The 15749-nt window shown below is 52.3% G+C and overlaps 1 protein-coding gene across 3 annotated transcripts in view; it reads right to left on the bottom strand.

Moving 5' to 3' along the window:
• LCTL (lactase like) overlaps positions 1-7451 on the bottom strand; it is a 13228-nt gene extending 5777 nt beyond the window's left edge. The window contains exons 1-8 of one of the 3 annotated variants that reach the window (XM_077746792.1): positions 7334-7451; positions 6788-6951; positions 6095-6182; positions 5714-5823; positions 4212-4340; positions 4014-4109; positions 2613-2667; positions 2148-2309 (exon numbers count right to left, since the gene is read on the bottom strand). In XM_077746792.1, coding sequence (XP_077602918.1) covers positions 2148-2309; positions 2613-2667; positions 4014-4109; positions 4212-4340; positions 5714-5823; positions 6095-6182; positions 6788-6951; positions 7334-7451 — 922 coding nt within the window. Of the gene's footprint in view, positions 1-2147; positions 2310-2612; positions 2668-4013; positions 4110-4211; positions 4341-5713; positions 5824-6094; positions 6183-6787; positions 6952-7333 lie in introns of those variants that run through there. The other 2 variants (XM_077746801.1, XM_077746809.1) reach the window with 2 other exon arrangements.
• Between the last annotated feature and the right edge of the window lie 8298 nt (positions 7452-15749).

The following is a 15749-nucleotide window of genomic DNA, read 5'->3' as shown; positions in this document are numbered from 1 at the left end:
CAAAGGTTTTAAATGAATAAAGAAGACTAACATTTGTATGAGTTGTTCTAAAATATAAAATGTTTCCAAAGAGGCTACTGGCTTTTAATAAGTGAAAAGCTTGTATCATTAAATACCTTTATGATCTTAGTGTGTTATTTTCAGTTACATCCAGTAACTTGAGAAAAACCACAAGGCATTGTCCCTGGACTGTCTAATACAGTAGCCACTGGCTACATGTGGCCATTACAATATGACCAATGTGAGCATACCTCTGGTTCGGTCACACTGAAGGACTACATCTTTAATTTTTAAAAACTGAAATTGAAATAGACACAAATGGCTCCAGGCTCTCGTATCAGACGGCACAGATACAGAACATTTCCATCATCACTGCAAGGTCTTTTGGACGGCACTGGCCTGGGATTACTTTTGTCCATATATTTACCGCGCTTATGAGATGCCTGGAAGTAATTTGTGTACGAGATTTCTGGCAGAATGCTTTCACTAAGGAAAATATGAGCTGCCCAGAGGATCCTTCTGTACACATCGTACAAGGAAAAAATTCAGCCCAGTTTCCGTTAGAATCACCACAAGGCTGGAGTTACCGGAGTCTGGAATTACTGGCCTTAAGCCCAAGAACTGTCCTATGACCAATAGTCAACTGGGCTCTTTTAGTGCCATCCTGCTACAGCAGCCTCTGAGGGTCCCGAGAGTGAACGCGCCATGTGAATGATGGGGTGTACCCACAAAGCAGGGGGTGCCCGCCCTGTCCTGAAGGCTTTTCCCTTGTGCACCTTGAGGAAATCCTTCTCAGGGTTTTGAACGTCTGTGCATAGATAGGTGTGTCACGGACCTGGTTATTTCCAAGGGATTTTTAGAGACTACTTGTTTAATCCTTCCTTTTCAGGTGATAAGAATGACACCCGAAGAGGTGGGACACCCTACCCAGAGTCGCTCAGTAGCTAGCAGCAGAGTCAGAATTAGAATCCGCTTCTATTCCAGGTAAGTCTGATAAGTGGTACCTTAGAAAGGGACAATTTTGAAATGTTGACAGTTCTCTCTTAGTCACACATCCAAAATAGCCTTACCGTGTGAGATTGTAACCTATTTCAATGCCATCCTTGTCTCTTTTTTAGGGCCATGCAGCCTGATACCTCTAACTTAAACAGATAATACTTCTAGATTCCTGTGGCCAGATGCGACTGGCTGCCCTCCCAGTCAGTAGTGCCACATCTGTCTTCTTTCTTATCCTCTTCCACATCCTTTTCCAAGAGGCCATATCCTCTCTGAGAGTCCTGGCTTCCCCAGCCTCAGGTTCTGGTGGTCTAAGGCATTTTCTGGGGCATGTGACAGTCCCATCCCTTGAGGACGCCCCTTGTAGGGAAGTTGGTTATGAGTGGAGGTTGTTTTCTGGGGAAAGTTTCCTTGTTCTTAAAAATGGGTACAATGGAGCTATTTCTGTTTTTCTGGAAAGATGTGATGTGTGAAGAAACGATGCCTGGAGCTTCTGCAGCCATCTTGGGGCTGATAGGAGTGGTTGATGGGCTGGCTACAGGTGCCAGAGTGAAAGACGGAATGAGCCTTGGTCCTCAAAGACATCCCTGAAAGCTGGATCACCCTTACCTGGGGTGATAAGTTCCCACTTTTCAAGTCTAATTTTAATTGGCATTTTCTGTTATGTGGGACTTAAAGGCACCCAAATTGATTCAGCCTTGTGAGCTCTATGTGTCTTTCTTCTCGGACCCTGTGGAAACCAGAGCTTGGAAACCATTCCTCAAGTGACACAACCGAAGATAGAACTGACACTGCCCATGACTGCATCCTTGACCTCTCTCTCCTACCTCACTGAAAGTGAGAAGGAGTGGAGCGGGGAGAAAGAGGCAGGACAGCAGAACACAAAAGAAAGCAGCCCAGAAAATGGCTGTATTTTCCCCGGGTTCTGAAGCTCCCAGTCTCCACATCTGGGGATCTGTCTGTATGTCATTCCTCCCCTCACCCCAACTCAGACAACCAGTTCTGAGGTCCTTGGGGACTGGGCTATCCCTTGAGTGCCTCACCCAAGCCCAGCGTGTTCCTCCACCCCCTTCCCCCACCTCTCCACCCCTTCACTTGGGCTCAGTACTGTTGCTGTGGTGCCTGGAACTTAACAGTGTGACTCGGCTCACCGATACGGTCCTTCATGACTTGGGGGTAGTCACCAGCATAGATGGGGTTGGCAAACCAGCCCAGGCAGAACTGTAGGTATCTCTCGGCAGCTTCTATGTCCTTGGGGCTCCTGATGTCCATGGGCTCCCCCCAGTCGCAGTTTAGCGAGATCCCCACCAGACCTTAAAAGAAAAGACGGGAGGGCAGCCTGGGTGGCTCAGTTTGTTGAGCGTCGGCTCTCGATGTTGGCTCAGGTCATGATCCCGGGGTTGTGGGATCGAGCCTCATGGTAGGCCCCACACTGGGGGCATGGAGCCTACTTAAGACTCTCTCTCTCTCTCTCTCTCTCTCCTCTCTCTCCCTCTCTCTCCCTCTCTCCCTCTTTGCCCCCTCCTCGCTCTATCAAAAAAAAAAAGGACAGGGGGCGGCGTGAATGGTGCCCCCCCATGGGGTGCTCTGTTCTAGCACGTGGGTGTGAGGCTCACCTCGCTGCTCACTGCGCCATGTGCTGTTGTAGGAGTGCCAGGCTTGTGCGTGGGCCTGAAAGCGGAGGGGTACGTCAGAGGCGCCTGGCTGCTGCGTGTCTCCCTCTGTCCTGACTAGAGACCCAATTTGACTGAGTCCCATCTTTTCCCTGCGTCCAGCCCTGGTTATCCCCATCCCCAGTCTCCCTTCTTCAGACCTCCAGAGGCACCTGTTTCCTTTGCTCTGTAGAGAAACTCGGTCTCGCTCTGGCCCAAACACATAAGCCACCTCTGGGTGTTAGTTCTCATTTCTAAGATGTTTGCTAAGGTTTCTTGTGTTGTTCCTGCTCGTTCTCTGTAGTAACGAAGCAATACCTTTCCCACAGTTGCTCGGGAAGTTAGGAAAATACCAAGTCTTGAGAATAGAATTGAAAATGTGCCCACATGCCATCTCTCCGTACTCCCTACCAGTGACCCCTGGATGCCCGCAGCGCTCTGCCCTTTAAATATCCACAGTTTAAGAACTCATATGCCAGATGTAGAAAGAAAGAGAAAGTTCTCTCCCTGACAGGAATTTGAGAGTCTAGTATGTCACTGAGGGGCCCCTTGACTTCCTGCTTGATCAGATTGCCCCTTCTGCTGAGAGTCCATTGGGGGCCATCCTGTCATGCCTCACATCCCTATTCCCCGGGCAACATTGCCTGTACCCTCATATGTGTCCTGCAGTGTGACCCAATCTCTCCCCCTTCTAAAGCCTCTCCAGCAGCCTTGTAACGCCTGAGTCACCCCAGCATCTCCTCTGTCTCCGTCACTCCCATGCCCTTACTGAGCTTCGCTGCCCCAATGAACAACTCCAATGCAGGTCTTCGAGAAGACGCCATCTTTCCCCTCACACCTCGCATGCCTTAGAGTAGTGTCTGCCTTGCTCCTTCCTGCTGCTTCCAAACTATTTCTCCTTCCAAAACCCCAGGTCCTTGGAAGTCCATGCTATGAGGCAAACACTCCTAACGCCTTCTTACTGTTGTCCTTCCCCAACCTCCTGTGACCGCTGCTCATTCATTGAAGACTTTAGCCCCTAGTTCACTGGCATCCCGCCCCTTCTTCCTGTCACCAGTCCTCACAAGGCTGTTTAGATGAGACGTGTAGTTTTCACATGCCTGCGCTCCATCCCCTTGACTAGATTGTAAGCACTAGGGAGCAGCAACTATACTGTTTCGGCGGCGGGTGCTCAGCACTGGATGACTGGGCCCTCCCTCCATAAATCCTCATGGGATGCAAGTGAGTGATGCGAAGGTGTGATGGAATATGCCAGAACCGCAGAGGACAGAGCTCAGGCTCAGACCCGTGGGACAGGCTGAGCCAACCTGAGGGTTATGCCTCCACCTTGAACCCCACCCTCATTCCCAGAAGGACCCGCCTCACCTTAATGATGTGGTGTGCCGCCTTGTACAGGCCCGTGCCGTGAAGTTGCAAGCCGGGAGCGTGGCGGCCCGTCTCGTAGCCTTTTTCTGCCATTGTCTACAGGGGTGGCAAGTGGGGGCCCACAGGACTAGTGAGAAGGAGCAGGGGTGCATGGTCTGGGAAGGGGGGGCATCCCACCTGGAGAAGGGCCCTGCTTACCCGAGGGTCACTGAAAGTGATCCAGTGCTTCACGCGGTCCCCAAAGGCCTCAAAGCACAGATTGGCATAATCACTGAAGTAGTTGGCCATGCTCACGTTCTGCCATCCGCCATACTTGACCTGGAGCAGCTGGCGGAGAGAGAAGCAGGTGCCCCAAGGATCTGTCTCCAGAAAAGACTTTTGGAGAGGACAGGCCACGTTTGTGGGGGAAACAAGGGTGATGACAACTACGTGGCTGTTTAGAGCCACGGAGAACAAAGATGCAGGGCCTTGGGTGTGGCAACTTGACAGCGGCCAGCAGTGGACCACGAAGCTACATCAGTGTGGGGACACTACATGTCACACCTTATGCAAACAAGAGGGAGGGGACGGAGAAGGTGGGAGATTCTCCTGCTTAGAAGGAACGTGATAGATTGAATATTTAAGAAAACTGGCCGAGGTAGAGAGGTCTGATATTGGGGAAAAGAACCTCGAGTACATGTTGGGAAGAACTAAGGGCTGATGCAGGACGTGGAAACTCTGACTCCAAAGCTCTATTGTGAGGGTGGGGTCTGCCTTCTCAGCAGAGGACTCTCTTCCAACCAAAGGCATCTGCTTGTGAAGGTGAGATTTTCCCAGGCTGCATCATTCCATTGAGATTGACTGCTAGGCTCTCTCTGGTGGGTTTGAGGGGATGCTAAAGAGCTAAGTTAGTGAAAGCAGTTTACCAGGAAGGAACTGGCATGTGGTTTCCAGTTTGTCTTCCTAAAGTATGCTCTATGGCCCCAGTCCCAGTGTAGAAGCCTCCCATGACTCCCCTTCTCAAAGGATGATCCCAGTCAACTTAGCTTGGCAGTCAAGGCCTTCCAGGCCTGGCCCCAAGCTACATCTCCAACCTTTACCCCTCCTCGTCCTGCTTGCTCCCCAAACTCTTAACCCAATTGCGCTCAAACCAGAGCATCCCTTCCGCTTCATGCCCAGCACTTTGAAGCAGTGGTGAGATCCCCTCCTCTCCCCAACACCTCCCAAAGGCCACATCTCTGTTTTCTGACTTCCTGTGACCTGTGTCACACACAGCTCCTCTCCCAGGGGACTGTGATCTCCGTGGGGCCTTGTGGAATGAAGGCAAGAATTGCCTGAAGAGTGATGTCTGACAGTGATGTTGAGACTTAACAGAAATGTCTTAGGGGGCTGTGCTCCTATGACGCTGGCTCAGACAAGCACGGTAATTATGCCGCGTCATCAAATCTTACTCAAAAGAAGTTTCTTTTTAGCTTGGTTTGTTGCTTTTAGGCCAAATGTCTTTGGAAGAACCTCAAAATCCGCACTTATGGCCTATTACAAACATCGGTTAAACCAGCACGATGTCCCTCTACGGGCAGGTCAGACTTCTTCACTCCGTCCCATGGCCCAGTCCAGACCCCAGCCTCTGCCCGCCCCTTGCCAACCCCTGTCGCCAAACCAGGCTCCCCTGCTGAGTGGTGCCCCCTGCCCCGGCCTCCCTCCAGGCGCATCAGCCTCACCTGCGGGAGATCCCAGTGGTGCAAGGTCACGATGGGGGTGATGTTGCTCTTCAGGAGGGCGTCGATGAAGTCGTTGTAGAACTTGATTCCCCTCTTGTTCACCTTGTCAGCTGAAGGTGAAATAAGGGGGTGCTGGCCTTCTGAAACATGGTGCTCCTCGGCCCTGTGGCCTTTCTTGGGCCTGAAGGCACCCTCAGCCCACCCGATTCTGGGTCTGATATGGTGCAGGAGCCTAGCTGCCTGCAAAAGCTGTATGAGCTGCCACTGGAGAAGTCATGTTCCCCACTGCTCTCCCTCCCCAGCACTCTGTGGTGTCCCCTCAAAGCCAACGTGGCCAAAAGGGGCCACGTGTGGGCTTGGGAGGGGGCTGCCCTGTCTCACCTCGGATGCCTGTGGGTAGGAGCCGAGGCCAAGAGAGGGAGAATCGATAGTGGTTCACATGCAGCTCCTTCAGCAGAACGATGTCCTCCTGTGCAGACAGGGGTGGGAGGTGGGGAGTGGTCACCTAGGGCTCTGGGGCAGGGAGGTAGGGGTCACGCTGGGGGGGTGGTGTTGGGGCCAATGCTCACTCTTCCTCATCCATACAATAGGTGTGAAAGCACCTGCCCCCCTTTCTCCTGGGGCCATACCAAGAGTCAAATAAATGCAGGATATGGGGACACTTTGAGATGCCGATTGGGGTGTTCCTAATAAACTTGGGTGATGAAGAGGGACCCCCTCCATGGGACCAATTCACAAGCAGAGACAAAGGGTTCAGGCTACTGTGGCCTGCAGACCCCAGGGTCACGGCATCAGCCATTCAGTGGGCTATCACTTGGACTAAGGCCCTGACTCAGGTGGGGCCCTGCTCTCCTTTCCTCTGACATCCACTGCCCCCCCTCCACACACCCCCCACACACACATCCCCTGCCCACCAATCCCCAGCCACCACCAACAGCCCCACTTCTTTTTCCTGAGATGGGCTAGGGGGTGTTTAGCAGAACTAGAGTGACATTGTCCCTGGGGCTCCCCAAAGTGTCACTGTCCACCTCTCAGCTAGGTGCGTACTTACCCACACACACACCTATCACTCACCTGCACCTTGTAGTAACCATCACAAGCCACATCTGCTGTCTCATCCCCCAGCACCTTTCCCTTCCCACTGTGAGTGAAGGCATCCCAAATGCTGGGCCCTTTCCCATCCTGGTCCCAGGCTCCCTCTGTCTGGAAAGCAGAACTGCCCGCGCCCCACGAGAAGCCTGCAAGTAGAGACCTCAGCCTGGGCCCTGGGCCCCTTCCCGCTCCCCACCCAGCACCTGGGCTCTGGGCTGTGCCTGCCGGGCCACAGGGCAGGCCCCCTCCCCAGCCGCCTGCCCCTTGGAGCTTGGGGGGCAGGGCGAGGGACGACATAATACATTTAAAACATTGATTTGCACAGTTTTAGCTGTGATTAACATTCACAGTCTGTATAGTAAGCTTAAAGAAATCTGTTAGGAGCTTTATTTATTTTAGAACAACAATATGGAGTTACCTGTCCCATCCTACCTGTCAGGAAAACTAAAACACCAAACTCTTTGGCAAGCCAGCCACGGTGGGCAAGCTGACAGACAGACGGATGGACCAACAGAGGGATGGACGTACCAAGTGGGAAGGTTCCATAGTAGAAGGAGGCCTCTTCTGGGGATCCCTTCCTGGTGGCCCCCAGCCTGGACACCAGCAGTAGCGCCCACGAAAGTGTGACAGCCCGCACTGGCTTCATGGTACCCGGCCCTCCCCCATTCCTGAAAAAGCAGCCAGGGCTGGGAGCGGGCAGGGCGGGGGCAGGTCCCAGCTTGGGGGCAAAGGTCAGGAGGGGAGGAGGTGGGGGTGCTCTATCTAGAAAAGCGTTGGCTCTCTCTAGAGAGCTGGGCCCTTACTCTGTTGGGGGCCACCAGCAGAGGCTGAGGCTGAGCACCAGGTCCAATTAAGGAGGAGATGGACCCTGGGCTTGGGGGGCTCTGGGCCTGATGCGCAAGGCTTCAAACCACCCCACTCCCTGTCTGATAGGGGATACCCAACCCATGTCCTGCAAGAGGCCCTGATTGCGTGGGAAAACCCCTGCTGCCTTAGGGAACCTCCATCTGGTGGGGAGGCAAGACAGCCCACAGGGCCCCTGAAGCACCCCCACCTGTACACTGTGGCATGTGCAGAGAGACGGACCTCTCCCCAGACCGGGGGTCACGAGCAGGGGTGCCGTCCCAGGGCCTCCAGTCCTGAGGATCAGGACGAAGCCCTCCCACTGGGATCCCTCCCTCTGGTGCAGCCTGGCCGGATTACCTGGGATCGTCCTGGGTCCCAGACACCCCCAGAGTAGCTTCGGCAGCTAGAGTGCTCTCAGACTGACCCCAGGGCCTGTGTGCGGCTGAGACCTGAGCCAGAGCACAGCGAAGGCTCTGGTTGGGGGTGTGGCCAGTGGCCTAACGTCCCTCTACAAAGAGCTTCAATAGCCCCATTCAGTGGGGAGGGCAGGAATGCTGAGCTGGCCAGTGGGGCCTGAGTCAGCAGCAGGGGCAGCCTGGCCCTGGGCCCTGGGGCCTCCAGTCAGCCCCCTCTCAGGGCAGAGGGGCAGATCCCCGAGCCCTCTGGCCCCTTCTGGGCCTGGTGTGCCACGTTCCACACACCTTCGCCTGGGAAGCTCCCGGTGGGGGTGGCGGAGTGGGAATCGGCATTTGCAGGTGTCTGTGTCCACCTCTCCCTGCGGCCAGCGGGAATTCATGGTTTCTCTACCTCGCCTCCTCTGTCTGGACCCTTCTTCACTCACTCGCTCGCTCAACCAGAACTGCTGCCGGAAAACCATCCCTGGAGGCTCAGCCCCTATGGCTTCCCCTCCTGGCTGCCCAGATGCCCCAGTGTGAGTCCCATCACCTCATTCACCTCCAGCCCCCTGCCGCCCCCAACAGAGCCTTTCTGGAGCTCTCTCAGCCGGGTGCCTCGTAGCCCTCCATGGGTGATGAGCCCCTTTCTGGCAGAGTGGAACAGGACTTGGCCTGTGCCCTCCATGGGCTCCATGTCTGGTGGGCAAGGTCGAGGAGAGGAGGGAAAGTGAGGTGGTTCTAAACACTGTCCTGAGGGCTCCAGGCTCTGAAGGAAGGATGGACAGGACACTGTAGAGGCTCAGGGAGGTGGGGCTGGCCTCACAGGGGAGGGCACATTGGACATGACACTTGAGGCTGCGGAGGTGTTGGCTAGGTGGCATGGAGCAGGGAAGGCACGGGAACGGATGGAGAGGACAGCCTGAGCAAAGCCCCTCTTTGAGGTGTGTTTAGGGAACTGGAGGTTTGATATATTCTCTCCTCTTGCATCTGTCGTGCAGGTAGGGCCGTGTCCTCAGGGTGAGCAGGCCGCGGGGACAGCCACCGGGCAGCCATCTCCGCTGGGGGCGGACTGCTGTGGTGTCTGAGGTGAGTGTGTGCTGTTTGCACCAGGGCTGGTGCCTGCCCTCAGCAAGCCGGGGCGCTGGGGACTCTGCTCTCCAGACTGAGGTAGGTAAGAAATATAAAACGTTAAGAGCTGATGTCATCTCTGAAGAATGCCCCCTTTCTGCAGAGCCAGGGGCCCTGTGTTTGTGTTGGAGGGATGGTCAGCCCGGCGTGGCCGGGGCTGCTTGGGGACCGTCTGTCTCCACTGTTCCATTCCTGTTCTCCTTCCATGAGCTCCAAGCCGGGCTCTGGCTGGAGGGACCTGGGTCTCACGGTGGGGTGACCCATCATCTCTCCGCCTCAGTCCAGGGGCTGCTTGGGCCCAATGCGCAGTCTGCAGCAACGAGGGCAGGACCCTTCCTTTGACGAGGGGGTGGGTCTGGAGTCCCTGAGGGGCCAGGCTTGGCTGAAGAGCAGGTATGTTGAGGGACCGGTGGCTTTGGGCCCCTTCGCTCCTCTCCTCTCCCTGCAAGGGGCTGCAGAGGTGGGGGCTCCTCTGCCAGTAGCCCCTGCTGGACCCAGCACTTAACCCAAGCCCTGTGACATTTAGGAGGTGACTTGGTAAAGGCGAAAGGTATGGGGAGCACTGGTGAGTGCTCGGTATTTGGGTGCGGATATGGGAGAGGCATGGCTCAGCCTGCTCTGTGGCTCAGGACCCTTCAGAGCCAACCGAGGGTTTGAAGAAGGACACTTAGGATTCAGGAAAACAGACTCCTGCCTCCAGATAGCCAAGAAGTAGCCATGGGATCCAGTGACAGTGACTTTCTCTCTTTGGGACCGAGACTCCCCATCTGGAAGATGAGAGCAGCTCTCTCAGGGTCCCCTGGCTGGCACTGCAGGGCCCACAATTCTCTGGCCTTAGGAGCTAGTTTGTTTCCCTCCCGGGGCAGGGGAGGGGGGCTGGAGGGGTGTCTCTAGGCTCCATCCACCACTACCCACAGCCCTGCAACCCAACTCGGCCCTGTCCAGACCTGAGCTGAGGGGGACAAGTCCCAGGAGACGAGGTTTCATCCCAGTGTGCTGTGTGACGTTGGGCTACCCATTGCCCCTCTCTGGGCCTTTGTTTCTTCCGCTGTAAAAAATAGGAGGCTGGCTACCGGCTGTCTGGTCCTCCTGAGCTCTGGGGTTCCATGAAAGAGGTGATAGGTTGTCATGGTTTTGAGCAGCACTGAAGATGCTGGGGTGAACGTGGGGGCTTTGCTGGGCTGACAGGAGCTGCATCATGGGAGCTGGTCAGGAGGTTGTGGTGTGTGTGTGTGTGTGTGTGTGTGTGTGTGTGTGTGTGTCTCCTGGGAGTGTTGGGGAAAGGAGCCCATTCCAGGGTGCGGAGCGGTCCTGGGGAACAGGAGCACAAGACCATGAGTGGGGTGCTTGGTTTATAAGGAGCACTCTGGGCTCAAGTCAGACTTTCCCTCTTCTTTTTTTTTTTTTTTTAGTTTCTTTATTTAATTTGAAAGAGAGGGAGCAAGGGAGCAAGTGGGGAAGGGGCAGAGAGAGAGGGAGAGAGAGAATCCCAAGCAGGCTCTGAGCTATCAGTGCAGAGCCTAACATAGGGCTCAATCTCACAAACCATGAGATCATGACCTGAGCTCAACCAAGAGTCGGGCTCTCAACCAAGTGAGCCCCTCAGGCGTCCCCCTTCAGACTTTCTTCTGAGGACGGAGCAGAGACAAGTTTGTGACAGACCTTTGGGAGAGGGAGTGGGGGCAGTGGTGGAAGGGACAGGGTGAGCGGCATGTGGAGCAGAAAAGGGCAGTGGTTGGGATCGAAGACTCTGGAGTCAATTATAACTTTGTACCCCAGCTCAGCGTTGCCAGCTGAGTGTTACATCGATGTTCCTGAGCTGCCTCTCATGTATAAATGTGGCTGACAAGGGGCACCTGGGTGGCTCAGTCAGTGAAGCGTCTGACTTCGGCTCAGGTCATGATCTCGCAGTGTGTGGGTTCGAGCCCTGCACTGGGCTCCGTGCTGACGGCGTGGAGCCTGCCTGGGATTCTCTCTCTCCCTCTCTCTCTGCCCCTCCCCTGCTCACTCTCTCTGTATCTCTCTCAAAATAAACAAATAAACTTAAAAAATTTTTTTAAATAAAAAGAATGGTCAAACACACGGGCAAGTTGAAAGAAATGCACAGACTGGACCATGCGTCCACCGTGTGTCCTCTGAGACTATATTTTACTGGACCTGCTTTATCACGCATCAGTGACTCCCTCTCGTCAGCCAGCTATTCATCTTTTTCCATCCGTTTCGTGCGAATGCCGGTCCCCTGCACTCCTACACACTTCATAGGCGTATCAGTAACTAGATCTGTTGATGGTTCTTTTATTTTCGAGGTAAGATTTGCTCACAGCAAAACACACACATCTCAAGTGCAGTCTCCTGTGAGTTTTGACAAAAGCAGCCCCACGGAACCAAACCACTGCGAAGCTACAGAATATGATCTTGTTCTGTTGCGACTCTCAGTCACACTGCCTCCTTCTGAGAACTTCTGGGGGAAACTCTTGCAGGTCTGAAGAGCAGGAATCCATGTCTCGCTTCCTTGCTTCTGACCACTTGGAAATGGCGAGCTACATCTGTGCCTGTCTCCAGCGTGTGCCCACGACTTGACTTCTCACTCTCCGTTCTCCCTGATTTCCCTGCCTGTTGTTTCCTTTCTTTAATCTTTTAATTTTCTTTCTTTCTCTCTTTCTTCCTTTCTTTCTTTCTTTCTTTCTTTGTTTCTTTCTTTCTTTCTTTCTTTCTCTCTCTCTCTCTCTCTCTCTCTCTCTTTCTTTCTTTCTTTCTCTTTGAGAGAGAGAAAGAGAGAGCATGGAGACGGGCAGAGGGAGAGAGAATCCCAAGCAGGTTCTGAGCTGTCAGCGCAGAGCCCAATGCGGGTATCAATCTCATGAATCGTGAGATTGTGACCTGAGCTGAAATCAAGAGTCAGATGCTTAACCGATGGAGTCGCCCAGGCATCCCCACCTGCCTGTCACTTTTCAATCCTGAAGTATTATACAGCTCTACAAGCTGGTTTCCAGATCCTTTTTTTGGGACAAGACCAAAGGAGTACTGCATAAATAATCATGTTAGAATCTTCAGGATATTTCAATGGTTTCTGGTGTCCAAATATGTGAAATTGGGGCATTTCCAGTAAATTTGGAACTATCCACAGAGCACGGATCTTTGTGCATGGTGTGCGTGTATAGACACACATACACACACACACGAAGAATGCTTTTCTTGGTCTGAACACTGGCACTAGCTGTGAACCCATCAGTGCTAAACCCAAAGAGCCCACTCAGCAGCGACCCTGCTGCCCAGGCCCCTTGCTGGGCAGCAGTCAGGGAGGACATGGTCTTGGATGGCTGGTGGCCAGCGCCTTCAACCAGGCACCAATGATGGTGACTGTCCTGGAATCAGGTGGCCCTGACGGCCAGCGCCTCCCCACTGGAGGTCTTTGGTCCGAGCTCATCTGCCTGCAGCTTCCTGGGCCTAGCCTTGCATTTTCTCCTTCATCTCCATTGGTGGGCAGCCCCCCAGGCCAGCTGTTGAAGACCCCAGCCAAGCAGGGGCCAGTTCACGGAGGGTGGAGAGGGCAAGGACCGGATGGGGAGGGGCGAAGGCTCTCTGTGAAAATGGGAGGAAAGCCTCCCTAACTTTTCTTCCTTCAGAACATTGTCTGGGTCCATCTTCTCAGAGGGTCCATCACAGGCCCCATCTCATGTTTACTTAGGAGGCTATTTGATTAGAGTCTCTCTTCACTGGACTCCAATCTCATCTGTTTTCATTCATGACCGAATACTGTTTGTTTAAGGAGTGAATGCAAGAAGGTTTGGTTTGGTTTGGTTTTTGCCTTCCTCTCTGCACCAGAAGGGGTGAGAGCAAGCTCCAGGGATCACCCCTTGCCGAGGGTAGGCCTGGGAAGGGGTGGTGCTGATGTTCTCATCGGACTGGCCTCAGGGCTACATATAGCACCTCAATACTGGGACGAGGCGCCACCTTGGAGAGGGGAGCCTGGGTCCTTCTGCAGAGAGGATTTCAAGGAACGATGCTGGCAACTCCCTCCTGAGGGGCCGTGAGGCCCAATGATGATCTCAGAAAGTCTCTGAAACAATAGCCAAGGATCCAAAATTTTAAAGATAGTGAAAGATTCTAAGGCATATGTGTGTGTAAATATAGTGTATATATAGTATAAAATATGTATGTATATAAAATATAGTGTATATATAGTATAAATATGTGTATATATAGTATAAAAATTATATGTAAATATATATATTTTTAAGTTTAAAAAATTATACAGGGGCACCTAGGTGGCTCAGTCGGTTTAGCGTCTGACTGTTGATCTCAGCTCATGTCATGATCTCACAGTTCGTGGGTTCAGCCCCACATTGAGCTCTGTGCTGACAGCGTGGAGCCTGCTTGGGATTCTCTCTCTCCTTCTCTCTCTGCTGCTGCCCTACTCATGCTCTCTCTCTTTCTCAAAACAACAAAATAAACTTAAAAAAAATTACACAGAAAATACATGAATATATTCACATTATAAAGGAATGGCAACCGACCCTGTAGTAAATGGAACAAAAAGGGATAGGGTCCCTTCTCCTTGTCCCCTCCTCCCACCTTCCGTCCCCGAGATGGCCGCTTTGGACAATGAGCCACAGCCCTTCCTGCATTTCCTCTGTGTTTTCATACAAATTAGGGACATATACTTATAGGTAGTATTGATTTTTTATGTCAGTGGATGTAGATAGGTAATATTGTTAGGCAACTTCCTTTTTTTCTTTTTGTAGTGTATGTTGGAGATCTTTCTGGATCACTGTACCCAATACCACCTCATTTGTTTTAATGCCCTCCCAGCATTCCCTTGCTTGGATGTTCCATATCTGGTCTAACCAGTCCCCTGTGGACGAGCATGTTTTCCCACAGTGCTTTGCTCTCATGAAGAACTCTGCAGTGACTATGCCTGTGCGTGTAATTTCATCCGTGTGTGTACATCTATTCCTAAAAGTGGAATTGCTGCGTCCATTGTGATTTTGATGGGTGTTGCCTAATCGTCTTTCGTTAGAGGTAACAGGTAACCTCATTCTCTTTAACCGAAGCCTATTCAGTGACAACAGTTAACCAATGTACCTAGAGAGAAATGAGACCGAAGTGTGGCTCGGTACGTGGGAGCCAACAAGGCCTGAGGCTGGTGGCTGGGGAAGGGCTTGGCCTCTGAGGGGATCTCAGAGGCAAGAAGGAGGTATATTTGTTCTAGCTAATCCCTGAAGAAACCATCAGTGGTCCAGAGCTTTACAGTTTACAGAGTATATTCTGTGTATAATCAATCTCACATAACCCTATTGAGTGAGGAAGGGCAATATCATCTATTTTCATCCCATTCTGTGGATGAGGAAACTGAGGCTTGAAAAGATCACACTCAAGTGACCAGCATGCTCAGGGTCTGAGACTCCAACTTTCAGATGCCTTTCCACCATGTCCAACTGCTCTCCCCTTTCTCTCTGGGTCACTTTCTGTGTCCCTCCACTCCTTATCACCCCCTCCACACCAAATCCTCCCCAGATAATCTGCTCTCAGGATGACCCCCAAGCCATCTCCTCAGGCCCCAGTAAACCCAGGGATGTGTAATGAGATTAGAGGTGGTTAGGATTTGCCTGAAATATACCCCCCACCCTGAGGCTGTCCCAATATGGGAATTTATAGATTCTTATTGCTCAGACAAGCTCAAGGACAGATGGTAGCAATGGGATGCCTGATGTGGGGCTCAAACTCACAAAACCGTGAGATCATGACCCAAGCCGAAACCAAGAGTTGGATGCTTAATAGACTGAGCCACCCAGGCACTCCAAGCAAAAGTCCTAATTTATTTATTTAAAAAAAAATTAATGTTTATTTATTTGTGAGAGAGTGTGAGTGGGGGAGGGGCAGAGAGAGAGGGAGACAGAATGTGAAGCGGGCTCCAGGCTCTGAGCTGTCAGCACAGAGCCCAGCACACCACAGGGCTCCAACCCACGAACTGCGAGATAATGGCCTGAGCCAAAGTCGGATGCTTAACCAACTGAGCCACCCAGCTGCTCCAGAAGAGACCTAACTTATAAAGGTACTCTATCATGCAGACCCCATTTGGTTTTTTGGTGTATACAGCTGACCTATGAACAGCGTGGGGGCTAGGGACACCAACCCCCCTCCCCCCCACAGTCAAGTATCCATGTATAACTTTTGACTCACCAAAAACTTAATAGTCTACTGTTGACTGGAAGCCTTACCAATAACATAAATAGTCAATTAACCCATGTCTTGTATGTTACATGTATTATATCTTGTATTCTTACAATAAAGTAAGCTAGAGGGAAAAAAGTTAGTAGGGAAATCATAAGGAAGAAAAAAAATATGTTTAAGTGCTGTACTTACTGATACTGTAAATTAATGTCATCTGTTTACAAGATGAATCGTCTGTGAGTACATACATCAACACTGTCTTCAGGATACGAAACATTGTAGATGTTCTACATAGTATAACACTAGGCATCCAAAGTGAAAAGATAGGGGCACCTGGGTGGCCCAGTTGGTTAAGCGTCTGACTTCGGCTCAGGTCACCATTCGTGAGTTCAAGCCCTGCG

This window comes from Crocuta crocuta, unplaced genomic scaffold, assembly GCF_008692635.1.
Source record: "Crocuta crocuta isolate KB4526 unplaced genomic scaffold, BGI_CrCroc_1.0 scaffold130, whole genome shotgun sequence".
Lineage (NCBI taxonomy): Eukaryota > Metazoa > Chordata > Mammalia > Carnivora > Hyaenidae > Crocuta > Crocuta crocuta.
Note: the sequence above shows the minus strand (reverse complement) of the source record. Positions and strands in the feature narration are given on the sequence as shown.